At 40.0% G+C, this 14,939-nt stretch overlaps 2 protein-coding genes across 3 annotated transcripts; both read left to right on the top strand.

The window, feature by feature from the left end:
* Positions 1-114: 114 nt before the first annotated feature.
* On the top strand, positions 115-7,682 carry morc3a (MORC family CW-type zinc finger 3a). 2 transcript variants are annotated; one of them, XM_028394008.1, is made up of 18 exons: positions 115-187; positions 1,001-1,073; positions 1,496-1,628; positions 1,711-1,934; positions 2,219-2,375; positions 2,667-2,805; positions 3,338-3,466; positions 3,564-3,683; positions 3,770-3,867; positions 3,980-4,087; positions 4,166-4,294; positions 4,384-4,458; positions 4,728-4,770; positions 5,060-5,156; positions 5,233-5,305; positions 5,393-6,443; positions 6,970-7,166; positions 7,273-7,682. In XM_028394008.1, exons 1-18 carry the CDS (start codon positions 146-148, stop codon positions 7,433-7,435), a joined length of 3,051 nt encoding a protein of 1,016 aa, XP_028249809.1. In that variant the 5' UTR covers positions 115-145; the 3' UTR covers positions 7,436-7,682. The 2 variants fall into 2 exon arrangements, with proteins under 2 accessions (XP_028249809.1, XP_028249810.1); XM_028394009.1 differs by lacking the exon at positions 1,001-1,073 and having other exon boundaries at positions 147-187.
* Positions 7,683-8,529: 847 nt separating this feature from the next.
* On the top strand, positions 8,530-14,490 carry chaf1b (chromatin assembly factor 1, subunit B). Its single transcript, XM_028393583.1, has 14 exons — positions 8,530-8,563; positions 8,945-9,099; positions 9,595-9,727; positions 9,839-9,959; positions 10,283-10,386; positions 10,477-10,573; positions 10,687-10,771; positions 10,908-11,001; positions 11,088-11,157; positions 11,238-11,329; positions 11,414-11,573; positions 11,825-12,385; positions 13,512-13,591; positions 13,983-14,490. Exons 2-14 carry the CDS (start codon positions 8,974-8,976, stop codon positions 14,081-14,083), a joined length of 1,824 nt encoding a protein of 607 aa, XP_028249384.1. The 5' UTR covers positions 8,530-8,563; positions 8,945-8,973; the 3' UTR covers positions 14,084-14,490.
* Positions 14,491-14,939: the final 449 nt, after the last annotated feature.

Below are 14,939 nucleotides of genomic sequence, written 5' to 3'. Positions count from 1 at the left end.
ACATCCAATTTTGTTAAATAAACTTAAACATAAACACAAAACAACACACCTCTCCACTAATCCACCTCAAATGAACTTTTGGAATAGTTTCGGTGCTATGTTGTGTGCTTTGACTTCAGCTCCGCCTACCACACCCCGTTCAAAGATGGCGGCGGCGCAGACGGACAGAGGTGTACCGCTGAGTACGGTGAGCGGAGTTTACTCGTGTATTTATAAACCCGTTATTGTGTGGCTGTCTAGAGCGTGTGGAGAGGAAAACAGCTCTGCTTATTTGAGGAGAAGCTGATAAAGTACAGTAGTCGTGCAGTGTTCATTGCTGTGTTGGCTGTATTGCTGCGGAGCTCTGTGGTGGCATTCAGTCGCTGTCAGCTAGCTTCAGCCGACATTTGTTTTGTGAAAACAAACATTTAAAAAGGGAAACATTAAATCGTTTCTTATCGCTGTCACGTGTCGTGAAGGTGCATAACAGACGTCTCATTTTAATAACTAGTGGCACTAACAAAATCAGCTGTCCAGAAAGGAGACTTACATTGTATAGTGTTTACAGTGAGTGTGATCATTTTACTTTGTTTGCTTTTATTTGTTTTTATATTTCTTTATCACACTACGTGTCAATATATGTAATAAGTTCTAAACAATGCTGTTATCACGTGTGAAAGTGAGTAAAAGACTGAAGTGAAGGACGAAAGAGCGCCACTAAACATAAACATAGTGTTTAGTGGCGCAATTTCGTCCCTCACTTCCTGTATTTCTGTCACGTCACCAAAATCACACAGGCAAAAAGACAACAAACAAGTTCCACGTTACAAACTGTTTAGTTTTAGAAGTAGATCAGTTAACATATATTTATCGGCCCTGTAACATTTATTCTTTGTTTTACATTTGCCTAATAAATCAGAGAGATAATCACTTTGTTTATGTCTGAGCACCATGACCATGTTTTAAAAAAATATTCCTACTCAGGTTGGACTAAGTCAGATTTACATGTATTTACTTGTAGCTTTCACGCAAGTTTCTACATACAAACTCCACCAGCCACACCTGGCCCTTCAGTGCCATAGCTGAGCTCATAGGTGAGTCACATTTGATTATATTCAAAGTGAGAGTGAATTGTTTTGTTTCTGTTTTCCTACACATTAGTGATGTCTTAAGTTAAGTCTGCACGACCATGCGACTTTGACTGTTACGCTGAAATAGATCACATATTACATATATATTCCTCCAAATTCAAAGTGTGAAACAGCTGCCCAGATTTGCTTGATTACAGGCTCTGACTCAGAATACTGATCTGAACCAACACACTTTACTCTAAATTAAATAATTTATGACCTGAGCTTGGTAGACTTTGTTGTGTATGTATGAGAAGGAGAGGGAGGAAACAATTAACCAACGAACCATCAGTCTCTCTTCCCTAGAATGTACAGTGTCTTTTTCTTGTGAAAAGAAAAACCAGGGTTTGGTGACTGCTTGATTTAACACTGCTTTCTCTTAACAGACAATGCCTATGATCCAGATGTCGGTGCCAAACAGTTCTGGATCGATAAGACCGTGTTTAAAGGACAAGATTGCCTTACCTTTATGGACAATGGAAATGGTCTGGACCATGAAACGATGCACAAGATGCTCAGGTACAGATGCTACTACTTAGTTTTGGGTAAAAAAAAGAAGTGCAGAAATTCTTATGCTTACTACATAATATCCCTCCTCAAGTTTTGGGTACAGTGACAAGACTGCTGTAAATGGTCTGCAACCAATTGGAATCTACGGCAACGGCTTCAAGTCAGGATCCATGCGCCTCGGCAAAGATGCCATCGTCTTTTCCAAATCGAGGACAACCTCCTGTGTTGGGATGCTCTCTCAGACATACCTGGAAACCATTGGTGCCAAGCAAATTATTGTACCAATTGTTTGCTTTGAAGTGCAGGAGAACAGTTATATCCTTTTTTTAATTACAAGTGATTTTTTTTTTATTTTTCCTGCACCTTTTGTAGATGACTGAATTAGGAGAAGTAGAAGAACCTCAAGGACAATTTTTATAGCAGTTAATCAGTGGGAGGTTAGAGCCCAACAACACCCTCATTATTTTATTAAAAAAAATCGCATTCTCTTGAAATTCCACAGACTTTTTTGTATATTTGTATATATTTTAAAAGCTGTATGAGTCATGTTCCCATTTGTTCATTTTTTTTGTTACATTTATCCTCAACCTCATCTTCACTGTGTGTGAAAGAGGAGCACAAAGCCAGTCTGCAGGACATTTTACAATATTCCCCCTTCGAGAAAGAGGAAGAACTGCTTACTGAGATTAATGCCATCAGTTCATCCTGGTCCACTGGAAAAACTGGCACACGCATCATCATCTGGAACCTCCGCAGGTGTGTGTATAAATCCAGAGTAGACAGATTGTTTCAGAAAGAAGCACATGTGTTCACAGTTCACAGTGTAAACTGTGTATTCAGCTGGCTGCTACACAACTCTCACCGATTCTCCTGTTCTTTAGAGCAGCAGCAGTAGAGTTCATCTCTGCAGCTTATTACCAAAAGCTACATATGGATTTCATAAATGCTTACGGCATGCAGTTTGTGCTAAACCATAGACCACATCCTATAAAGATATCGATTCTGTCTTTGTGCTATGTCAAATGACAGTCTTTTGTTTTTTTCCAGTACTCAAACAACAGAGTTCGATTTTAAGACGGACCGCTATGATATTCGAATTCCATCTGAGGTCTATGAGGAATTGAATACGTCTCAGAATCTAGACAGGGCCACATCACATGTCCCTGAGAGTGTCTATTCACTGCGTGTAAGTAGCAGAGACGTGCTATGTCTAAGTTCATAATCCCTCTTTTTAGCTTCACCCTCCCATGTTGTAGTTTTGTATGTGTTACTTCACTTGGCTGTGATCTATATGTCTACATGTTTTCTCATTGCTACCTTTCGTTGTAACCTGGCTTGCAGTAGCCCAGTAATGTCACTGTGTACACAATGAGGAAGCAAACTGTAACATCTGCAACTGGTCCTTTTTCACCTGTTAAATATAGCAGGTACTGTTACATATAGATCAATTGCTGAAAACTCTTCAGGGTTGCTGACATCTGAAAATATTTGACATGCCATCTCTTAGTGGCTGGACAGGCACATACATTTCACCCTTCCTCGCCTCAGTTAGTTCAGTGGCTGCAAACTTGCCAGATTCGAACAGGTCTATAGTACCTGGAAAATGGCCCAGATGTTCTTGTTTTTTTGTTTTTAACTTTGATTGTCTTTGTCTTTAAAACTTTTCATCACATTTCCTCTGATTGTGTAATAAATAACTAAGTCTTTCATAATTGAAGGCATATTGTAGTATCCTGTACCTGAAACCACGGATGCAAATCAATGTACGTGGTCAGAAGGTGAAATCTCAACTCATCGCCAAAAGCCTGGCCCACATCAGAAAGGACCACTACAAGCCCATTTTCCTTGTATCCTTTCATCACAAGTTCTGTAGAGCTGTGCCCCCCCCCCCTTTCTAAAATATGTTGTTATGCTTGTCAAGGTTTTCCTTAATTCTTATCTTAGAACAAACGCATTCCTATAACTTTTGGATATAACACCAAAAGTAAAGATCAGTACGGCATCATGATGTACCACAAGAACCGACTCATCAAAGCCTACGAACGTGTGGGCTGTCAGCTCAAGGTGAGTTTATGCTTTCTAGGCAATATTGTTTAAGGTGTCTTCATAGAGTTCTAAAATGTCGTCATATGCAAATCTTTGTACTCCAGGCAAACAACAAAGGTATTGGAGTCATTGGGGTGATAGAATGCAACTTCCTGGATCCAACCCACAACAAACAGAGCTTTATGGAAACAGACAAGTACAGGTAATAATGTCAGGGCTTCATTTTGTTTTTGATGTCTGAATTGTCCGCAAAAACAACTTTTTAAATTGTGTTTCTGGATTTCTGGGCTGGTGTCATGCTTTATTTCTTTCAGGAAAACCATGAACAACTTGGGGATCAAATTGGAGGAGTACTGGCAGGAAATACGCTACAGGAAGACGAGAGAAAATCCAAACAACACCACTCCGGTGGAAGATACCATGTTAGTGCATTCTGTAGTGACACCATGTCATGCACTGTACACCTACATTTAATTTTAACCATGTTAACTTCCCCTCAGAAAGCGACCAGATCAAATCTGGGTGCAGTGTGATGATTGTTTGCAGTGGCGCAAACTCCCTGATGGGATCGACTGTAGCAAGCTGCCGGACAAATGGTTCTGCCGGTTAAATCCCGATCCTCAGTTCAGGTAATGAAATTATTCTTGATAATTTTGATTCGATTCAGTAACTATAGTTGGACAGGATAAAATGCATATGTGTTTATATGTATTTACAGGAGCTGCGTGGTCCTTGAGGAGCCTGAGGATTCTGATGGTGAACAGCCTTCATACCGCAAAACTTATAAACAACAGTGAGTCACAAATTTACTTTGAAAACACTCTTACATTCTTTCCTCAGTGCACTTAATTATCTAGACCATTAGTGGAGTGATTTTGATTGTAGCGTCCAATGAAAAAATTAAATAAAATGCATGACTACATAGAGTGTTTTTCACAAGAATATAAAGAATTGCAGTTGTTACCCAAGTTAATGAGACATTTTGCATCTTTGTCCTCCTCGTTCCCCCTGATGAGTTTGCATCCCTGCTGACTTGCTGCATGTATGATTTATTAATTTCAGGGAGAGGGAGATCAAAAAGAAACAAGGAACAAACACACCAAAGGTGCGCATACATTCACACCACAGTGTAATTTAATATACACTGCTGCTTTAAAGTTTGTGAATTCTGTAGAATTTTCTATATTTCTGCATGTGACCCACACATGTCCTGAAAGTAGAAAAAGAGAACCTAATTAAACAAATGAAAGAGAAATGTTTTGCTTGATCCAACATTACATCGATGTGAAGATGATCAGTCATCCACAGTGGCTTGGAGGAAATTTAATTTTAGGAATACTATTAATAACAATGATACCCTCTGTCTCTTTTTTCTTCACCTTTTTTGTTGACAGATGGTCGCTTTCTCTCCCACTACACCAAGGAGTAGGTTGTCACAAGGCGGTGCTTTGAGGGCTGAATCCTCGTCTCCTTCCATCGTTTCACCAGCTGGTGAGTTGATATTTTTGTGTGTGTGAGCAGAACAGGTAATGTGTAAGATACTAAAACGTGTGTTCTGCCTCTGCAGCCTGCAGCCCCTCCACCAGCACTGGTCTTCCAGTTATCTCGAGTGTATGCTCACTGTCAGTGGAACACCTCAGGTGTGATTTTTGTATCTGTGTGTGTACATTTTTGCTCTATTAAAGGTGTCTATTAACTTTGTCCTTGTGTTTTGGTGCATACTGTAGGGGGAAGAGATCACAGCCTGCCAGTCCACATACACCACTGAAAAGACCAAGACTAAATGGCCCTAATCGGCGTATCTTAAATACACCTTCATCAGTGGATGTGACCCCACAGAACTCCCCGGCGGTACCTGTTATTAACAATGACGATGATGAAACAGATGATGACATTCTCATCCTGGAGACTGGTAGTACCCCCAAGCCACAAAATCCTCCCATCTGTTTTAAGGACATAAAGAAAGAGGAAGAGCAGAATGACAACAATGTTGACATGCAGTTAGAGTGTAGCAATGATGATGCTGTGGATGCCACCACAGAGCCAACAAGGTCTGTGGGGTCTGCAGCTGTGGAAGCATCACCTCAAGAGGTGTCCAGCACCACCACCCAGACAGAGGTACCCACATTCAAGGAGGAAGTGCAGAGCCAAAATCCAGCAGAAGGGCAGAACAAAGCAGAGCAGAGTGTGTGTAATGGGAGTGGTGAAGACCACAGTTCTAATGTCTGCAACATTGAACAAAGTGTGTTCAAGCAAGAGAGCAGTGAAGAGACTCACACTTCACAGAATGTAGCAACATATTTGAAAAGTGCTGGAAATGCTTTTGCAGATAACAGTGACGAGAAATTCTCCTCACATTACCTCCCCATCCTTGCTGAAGAACAGAGACAACAGGACCAGCTCCTGGAGCTCATGCAGGAGACTGCTCTAGAGAGAGACTCATTAAAACAGCAGGTCTGTGAACTCACCGCCCAGCTGCAGGACATGCAGAGAAGACTGCAGGAGCCGTCTCACACCAATGAAACTTCTCACCAAGCCTGCCAAACCGAAGAAACAGAGCAGGAGAAGGACTACAAAACTCTGTTTGAGAAGGCCAGAAACAAAGTCAATGAACTCATTCAGGACAAAGTGGCCTTAATGACAGCTACAGAGACCAAGGCAAGTCTCAGTAATGCCCAAGGTGAAGCAGATGATGCTGACCAGATTGCACAGCAAGTGGATTTTGCAATGCAGGAACTGGATCAAAGAACCAAGGAGAAGAATGAGCTGCACTTAAAGGTCAGTGTCCAAGCTCTGACTGGAGTTGTTTACAAGCCTATTTTATATAAAATGTGCTTTTTGCTTATACAAATCCTAGGTCTGGGTGAGATCTTGACAGCCTAGCTTTTTTGCCTTGTTCTTCATACATTTAGCTTGAGAACTGTCTGCTGTCCTTTGGAGCACTTCACCCAAAAATGTCACTCGTTTTCATTTCTCTCAAATTAAGCCATGTTTGACAGGTCTTAAGTAGTCACTTATTTTTGCTGTTAATGAAGCAAATGACATATGCAAGACATTTGTGGCAATGAAACAAACAACAAGCCAATCTGATACATGTAAAAAAATCTGAACTGAACAATATGACTTGTGCGACTGTAGCCTTAGACACTCTCAAGGTTTTCCAGGTTCTTAGTTGAAAGAGCCTAATGTCACAGATTTTAATAGCACACGACACTGTTAAGCACACTGTAAAGCAGACTTGTGTGTCTTTAAATAAGTATAAATGAGTTATATTATTTATTTCCTCTATGTTCCTGTCCACCAGTTGGACAATTTGGAGGAGGAAAGAGCAACCCTGGCAGCCCAGTGTGAGGAGCTCCGTCTGAGCCTGCAGCAGCAGAAAGAAAATGCACCTGAAGAAAGCAAAGCTCCACAAAGAGTCACCGGTTCTCCCATTCACTCTGGAGAGGCTAGAAGATCGGTGGACTTTGGAACACATTCAAGCTCAGAAAATTCCAGAAGGTTGGCCCGCTAATAAATTACAAAGAATTTATGAATTCAATAATTTTTCAGAACAGTAATGTTAATCTGAAATTCCTCTTTTTGTCTGCTTTCTCGGTTTTCTTAGCTTGATCGCGCTCCGGCACAATATTGGACGCCTTCTTGTCACCTTCGTCCCTGCACTAGACCTGGAGCAAGTGAATTATGAATGTAATGTCATTGATGAGATCCTAGAACAGGTTCTTGATGATGTAAATTCTGTCTTTGCTACAAAGCTAATTAGCAAATGAGTAAAAAAACAATGGCTTTAAGCACAATTAAAACATTGCACCTGTGAACAGTTTTTATCTTTACAGGTGGGGTGTTCAAATGTTCAAGTTTAAGTTAAGAACTTAAATACTGCTATCCTTAAATAATTACAGATATTATATTTATTTAAGGTAAATGTGGTACTCTGGTTATATTATATCCTAAATTATGAAGCAATATTGTTCGCAATAGACATAAATAATTGATGGCACTGATGTCTTGGTAATTACAAATCAGTAACACGTTTGTCTGCACTTTTTCAAAGTACCTTTCATTCTGTTTGACACTTTATTTTTAACTCTTTGCTGTGTACTCTTAAAATTATATGTTTTTTTAGTCCCTGTTCATGTTCTGTGATCTATGACAAATTATCACTGGTTGTCCTGTGAACATTTCTTATAGGACAGGGCTGGCAATCAACAAGCCTTTTATGGTTTGTTTTTAGTGATAGGAAATTATTGGAAACAAAAAACATTTATAGTTATCCTTATTTGTTTGTTGCCCGGGAAAACTGCACATGTGCGAATGCAGATGCAAATACTCACCAACTCTAGGAAATAGACATGGATGCAAAATATTAAAAAGACAAATAAATACTAAATACCATTTGGAAGGGATAACAGAAGCACTGTGAGGTTTGGATCTGGAACCATCACACTTAACCAAAAACAAATGTTTACTTATAGGTAAAATGTTCTTGATTGTAAGCTTTAAGAGGAACCACTTGTTTTCCCTCTTTTCTGACTGAGATTACAAATTTAAGTTTGTAAAATATACGTTTTTGTCATGTAGTAAACTCATTACTACTTTAATATAATGCCTTTGAATGTATATTGAAATTAATGCAAAATAAAAGCAAATGACATATTTCATAGCAGACTGATTACATTCAAGTGTAAATGTAGGTCTAATGTTTATATATATCTTATATATATGATATATTGCACATTTGTTACGTTTAAGATGTGTAATATAAAAAAAGAAAACCCGCGTCATTGTTTCGTCACTTCCGTATTTTTAACCTATCAGGGCTGTCCACTCTACCGGAAGTTTTGAATGAATCGTACGCGGGAACTTGCCATTAGCTATTCCGGTGGACAACAGAGGAGGTAAAACACTTAACTTGTTTACGGATAATTTTTGTCCACAAACTAGATTAGTAAACAGATTGAACGTACGTATTCGGGACCGACATGCATGTTAACAGATGCTCACACAAACTCCTGGCCTGGGTGGTTGTCCGCAGCGATGTAACAAATTATCCTAACAAACCTGCTAAAGTAACTGCTAACGACGTTAGCTAGGTTGTCGTTTAATTTATTGACTTTTATCAAACTGTTTTCTTCTGGAATTCCTAGCTCCGAGTTTATGTTTGCAGTTTATTCCTGGCTCCGAGTTCATGTTTGCAGTTTGTCAGGCTACAGAACCGATACTTGTCCTTTTAAAAATATTTGAATTGTCAGATTTACACCTTTTGCTCCCTGTGAAAGGTGTTGAATATTTTAAATTGGAAAACAAAATGAAGGTGGTAACGTGTGAGATTGCATGGCACAACAAGGAGCCGGTCTACAGCTTGGACTTTCAGCACAGCGCAGATGGACGCATTCATCGACTGGCCACAGCCGGAGTGGACACAACAGTCAGAGTGAGTGGAAACAGTTCCAGATGCACATACTGTCCCAGGTTTCTAAGAAATCTGACCTCTCGCTATAATTGTGTTCATATCAGTCCATATATATCGCAATATATAAAAAAAAAACAAATCACTGTTTCTGTCATACTTAATGGTTCATTTGTATTTCTGTGAGATTTGGAGATAACAAGTTTGGTCGGAATATCCTTTATGTTCTCTCTGAAGTTGAACATAACAAATACACTGTACAATACTTTATGATCTGGGACTGAAAAGTCTTCCTTTGTGCAGATCAGTGCATGTGTCACAAGAGGGCATTAGGGGGGCAGTGTTTCCCCACTTCATTCCTGACTACACCTTGCATACTTGCATAAACCATTATGTCCATAACATAATACACAGTCAGAATATAGTGGCAAAAACACTATATACACCCCACTGCCTGTGTCCTCCTGCCATAACCTGTGTGATGTCTTTAAATATATGTTTCTCCTGATGTTGCTGTAGCTGTGGAGGGTGGACATGGGTCCAGACGGGAAGGCAGTGGTGGATTTTCTGTCTAATCTGGCTAGACACACAAAGGCCGTTAACGTTGTACGTTTCAGCCCTAATGGAGATCTGCTTGCCTCAGGTGGAGATGGTAAGTCACATTTATAGGGTTAAAGCTCAATCTGTTTAAAGTGAACCTTAGTTTATACATCAGAAGAATAAATAGTGTCATGTATTGAATATTTTTTTTAATTTGAAACAGATGCTGCAATTTTGCTGTGGAAGCTCATTGACTCCAAGGAGCCTGAGCAGACCCCTGTCTTCCAGGAGGAAGAAGATGCTCAGCTGAACAAGGAGAGCTGGTCTGTGGTCAAAACACTAAGGTAAGCACCAACAGAATTTTCACGTGTGGTTTCCAACCTCTGTGTTTTTTTAATTTTCATGTTGTCTTATAGAGCCAGAATAAAGTATTCCTTATACAATTTAATCTGCATTTAGAATCAGATGTATGCAAAGGAGATGGTTAAAGTGATACAGCATTGTGCAACTCAAAAGATGAACAAAAGATAAAACTTGGCTGTTCTTTAGAAAGGTGCAAACAACTGCATGCCTGAGAAAAATGGAGAAGGGTCTTATGCAGGAGAAAAACCTAAATTACCTTCATTGCCAAATTTACATTTTCGGCATTGGTGTCATTTAATTTTAGGGGCCACATAGAGGATGTGTATGACATTTGTTGGACACAGGATGGAAACCTCATGGTTTCAGGATCTGTTGACAACACCGCTATTATGTGGGACATCAACAAAGGTTTGTTTGTGCGTGTTGATACAAATTCTTATTCTGTGTTTCTTTGGTTTTATATTTATGTTGTTGTGCATCTGTTTTTCTGCTGTTTAGGACAGAAGCTGTGCATCTTGAATGACCACAAGAGTTACGTACAGGGGGTGACCTGGGATCCTCTAGGGCAATATGTTGCTACTCTCAGCTGTGACAGGTAGATAAAAAGATGTTTAGACCACTCTTCCCCTGTCTGTGGGTGAAATGCATATTTTGTTGAGTAATTAGTTATTAAATCTGACTGATCACAATGGTTTTGCTTTCCTTCAGAGTGATGCGTGTGTACAGCACTCACACCAAGAAGAAAGCCTTCTGTATCAGTAAAATGAGCTCTGGGCCACTTGCAGAAGGAGAGGTAAGCAGAAATTTTGATGTTCCCATTTGCTTTAATTTTTTTTATATTTGATCATAAAAAATATGAAATTCTACTGAACTCTCTGCCAACTTTTACATAAACTCTCGCAGTGCTGTAACTGAATGTAACATTACAGGTCAAGCAGTACAGAATGTTCCACGATGACAGTATGAGGTCATTCTTTCGTCGGCTTTCGTTTACACCAGATGGGTCATTCCTACTTGCCCCAGGTACACACAGCATGCTCCAAATTAAACCGTTATACGCAAGTAAAAAATGTTTCATATTAACCTTTTTTCATTTTCATTTTCATAAGCTGGATGTGTGGAAGTCGGAGAAAACATCATAAATACTACCTACATCTTTTCCAGAAAGAGTTTGAAGAGGTAAGTGTTGATTTTTAAAGGTTATGCAGACTCGTATTAACACCTGTATTGATGTATAAATCTGTGTCTGTGTCATTTAGGCCTGTTGCCCACTTGCCATGTCCAACTAAAGCGACACTGGCAGTGCGCTGCTGTCCCGTCTACTTTGAACTGAGGACCAAAAAGGGAGAAGGTGCTGCCATGACCTAGGAGGCCTTCTTTTCTAAAATGTTTTTGGTCTTCCTGTTCTTCATGTAACTTCTCCTCTCCCCTACAGATGGCTCTGCACAGCCTCTTCCCAACGTATTCCAGTTGCCGTATCGAATGGTGTTTGCAGTGGCTTCTGAGGACTCCATCCTCCTGTATGATACACAGCAGACTCTTCCATTTGGCTTGGTGTCGAACATCCACTACCACACACTCAGCGACCTTACATGGTAACGTTTTATGTTTACTTTTTTAGCAGGTTTTGCATCAATACTCTACACTTGTTAGGGGGAAACTGAGGTTATTGTGTCATTTATTTACATTTCTTAAAATCAGTTCATCCTAAAATCCCATAATATCTGCCCCCATAAGTTCCTTCAAATATGGAACTATAGGCATTGTATAAACCCTGAGGATGAATTTATAATAATTGCTTCCTTTTTTATATTCCACTGACACGTTTCTACTGTATCCTGTTTAGGTCACGTGATGGTTCTTTCCTGGCTGTGTCCTCCACAGACGGCTACTGCTCCTTCCTGTCCTTCTCTCCAGGGGAGCTTGGCACTCCATTGAAGGAGCCACCCACCCTGGAGGTCTTTGTCCCAAACAGTGCTGCAGAGAAAAAGGGCAAGAAGGCCAAGAACTCCTCTCCTGTCGCCCAGCCTACGACATCAGTCCCAACTCCTGCACCCCAAACTAAAGAGAGCCCTTCTGTCACCCCCCCAGAGAAAAAGAGCACCCCTACTGCTAAAGCTAAACCTCAGCCCCGTAGGATCACCCTCAACACCCTGGAGGGCTGGGGGAAGCCCACTACCCCTAAAGCCTCCACTCCCTCAGCTCCTCAGACCCCAGTGTCGGGGAGCACGAGCGCACCATCAACTCCCCAGCCACGCATTGCTCCCCTCACACCCACCAACTCCTCCACAGCTCAGCCACGCCTTACCCCACTTACACCCTGCACACCAAAAGTCCTCAACAGTCCAAATACAGCTGGGCCCACCACCCCTAAAGGTACAACTACCCCAAAGGGACCAACCCCAAGGTAAACAGTCTTCTATGAAAAATCATTGGTATGCTTTGCTTGTGAAGGGTAATAATGATTGTACACCATAGTGCTAGAAGTGACCAGGGTTATAATTGTGTGCTGGTGTGTAATTACACCACCAAAACATTAGTCAGTGTCAGAGTTTCTGTTCTGCTATGTCAAGTTTGGCTTCACACCAGATGGTGTTCGCTGACACTGAGCGGATCATATAGGTAATCATACTTTGTATGTACTGTTTAACAATGTTTTAAAAACAAGCTTACAGAATGATTCTATTCTATTACATTAACTACATAAAGAGCTTAAGAATGTATTTACTTCACATTAAAAAACTGTAAAGGGATTGAAAAAGGCCATGGAAGAGATTGGTGAGATGAGATGCAAAACATTCAGACTCCTTCATAATCTATGAGCCAGAACAGAAAAGCTTGGTCCCCAGGGGTATAGTGCTCTCTGTGTGTTGCAGAAGATTTTGCAATGCTTAAAAAAGCTAGTTTGAATACAGTCCTTCTTGACAGAAGGCCAAATCAAGAGTGATGTAGCAACACTGGCTATAGCTCAAAATCATGGGTATCAAAGATGTTGTTTAGATGTAAAACAGGAGCAGGTTCTCTCTAATGCTAAATATAATACTTGGAACTACCACATTTGAATGTGTTTTGACTGCGATCGTGTGTTGTTGTCACACTGACAGGTCACCCTCCCACTACAGTGATTGGCTGATTGTCTCTAAAGCTGCAGTACTAGAAATAAAAGAAACATTGTCCTTATAATCAAGAGAAAACATTATCTTCAGAAAAAAAGAGATGTCCAGTCTTTTCTGGCATTTGTGATGTTTTCCTCGCTACACATGCTCAGTACTGTGAACAAAGCCCTGTCTGGAATGAAGGGTTCGTTGGACCCCCCACTGACTAAATAATAATCACCCTGACAGCCTGCTTGTAGACAAAGACAGGGCTGCACATGCTTTTGTATTCACTCTTTTCACATCTAACTCTGAACATTTGACCAGATTTAACTGCAACATCGCAAACAGATGATAAATACTGTGGAAAAGTCATTCATATTATTTTGGGTCGATTATCACGTTTTAACTTCTGTGTGTTTTTGTGTTTGTTTACAGGAGAGTGTCTTTGACTCCTGTTGCGAATCGATCTCAAGCTGTTGGTTCAATGTTCTCCTCCACAGAAAAGGCCAAACATGGTTAGTAAAGACAACTGCTGTTGTTTTTATGTTGCACTTGTCATATAAAAATAATTCAGAAATGTATGAGCTACCTTTCTTTGTCCATACTGACAGGCTCAAACACATAATAATCTAGTATCTTTGAAAAAAATTGTCAGCATAAAGTGATGTTTTTTTTAATTAATTGGACCAAACCTGCAGAATGGGTCGGTGCATCCCTTGCCCTAATTGTTGATGTTGTGCATTCATACACTGTATTTAGGCCTAAGGTTGAATGAATCACTTAACATATTTTCCCACATATTCAGATAGAAAGTGGTCCACAGCAGTGGTGACATCATTTCTATCAAAATGGCCACCACTGAGCTTCTTGTTCATCTAAAAGGTATCTTCATTTGTATTTCACCAGAGCGTCCATCTCCTCCTACTGATCCAGTGTGCCAGCCTCCAGAGTCCAAACGACCCAAGACCAGCGACCCTCCAGCCGAGTCCAGCGTCACTCAGGATTAATGTTTCTTAGCCACTGTGTTGGAATGATGTAAGATGAGAGTACATGCAGCATAGAATGACAGTTAAAGAAGCTTCGGTATCAATTAACTGAAGGTTCCCACTGGATGTAACACCATAGTGCAGCAGCGTTGTGTTTTCATTGCCTGTACTTGATCTCACCACATGAGACTTGGTGTGCTCTGCTAAAACAAAGAAGTGTTCCTGTCCTTTTTGTTTTCTCTTTTTTTTGGTCATGTATCAAACAGTAGTGACAAATGTATTATATTGGATGTGTATCATGTTAAAAATCTGTGCTGTCCTTAAAAGAAAATTCTCATTTGTTTTGTCTAGACCGTAAAGACAAAAAAGCACTTCAAGTGTTTAAAAATTGCAAGTTTAAAAACATCTTTTTTTTATATTGTTGAATAAAGGGCATTACATGAAGAGCACTAGCTACAGTGTTTTGTCACTTAATGCCTTAATAAATTCACATCTAAAATTCAATTTTTGTGTTAAACTGATCTGAAGGTTGCAGTCCTACTGAGGACAAATTTCAGTGATCTCATCACTTTTGAGTCATGGCTCTACAAATGAGTCATGTCAGGAAAACTGATTGCATGTTCAGCCCTCACAATACAGCCACACAGTAACAGCATGCCTATACAGTTAAAGTTCAAAACAAGTACTTGCCGTCATCTTTGAATCATAAAGTTTCATTTTTAACTCTGTTTCATAATTCAATGAGTGGATTCAGTGATTGACTATCATCCCAAACACAACATTGCATGTAAAATGTCAGGCTTAAACCGAATCATATCTAGTACACTAAATTTTTAGTTAAAAAAAAATGAAAATTGAAATTTGGAAACAACCACAT

Source organism: Parambassis ranga, chromosome 21, assembly GCF_900634625.1.
Source record: "Parambassis ranga chromosome 21, fParRan2.1, whole genome shotgun sequence".
Classification (NCBI taxonomy): Eukaryota; Metazoa; Chordata; class Actinopteri; family Ambassidae; genus Parambassis; species Parambassis ranga.
The sequence above is the reverse complement of the archived record's forward strand: the minus strand, read 5'-3'. Positions and strand labels throughout refer to the sequence as shown.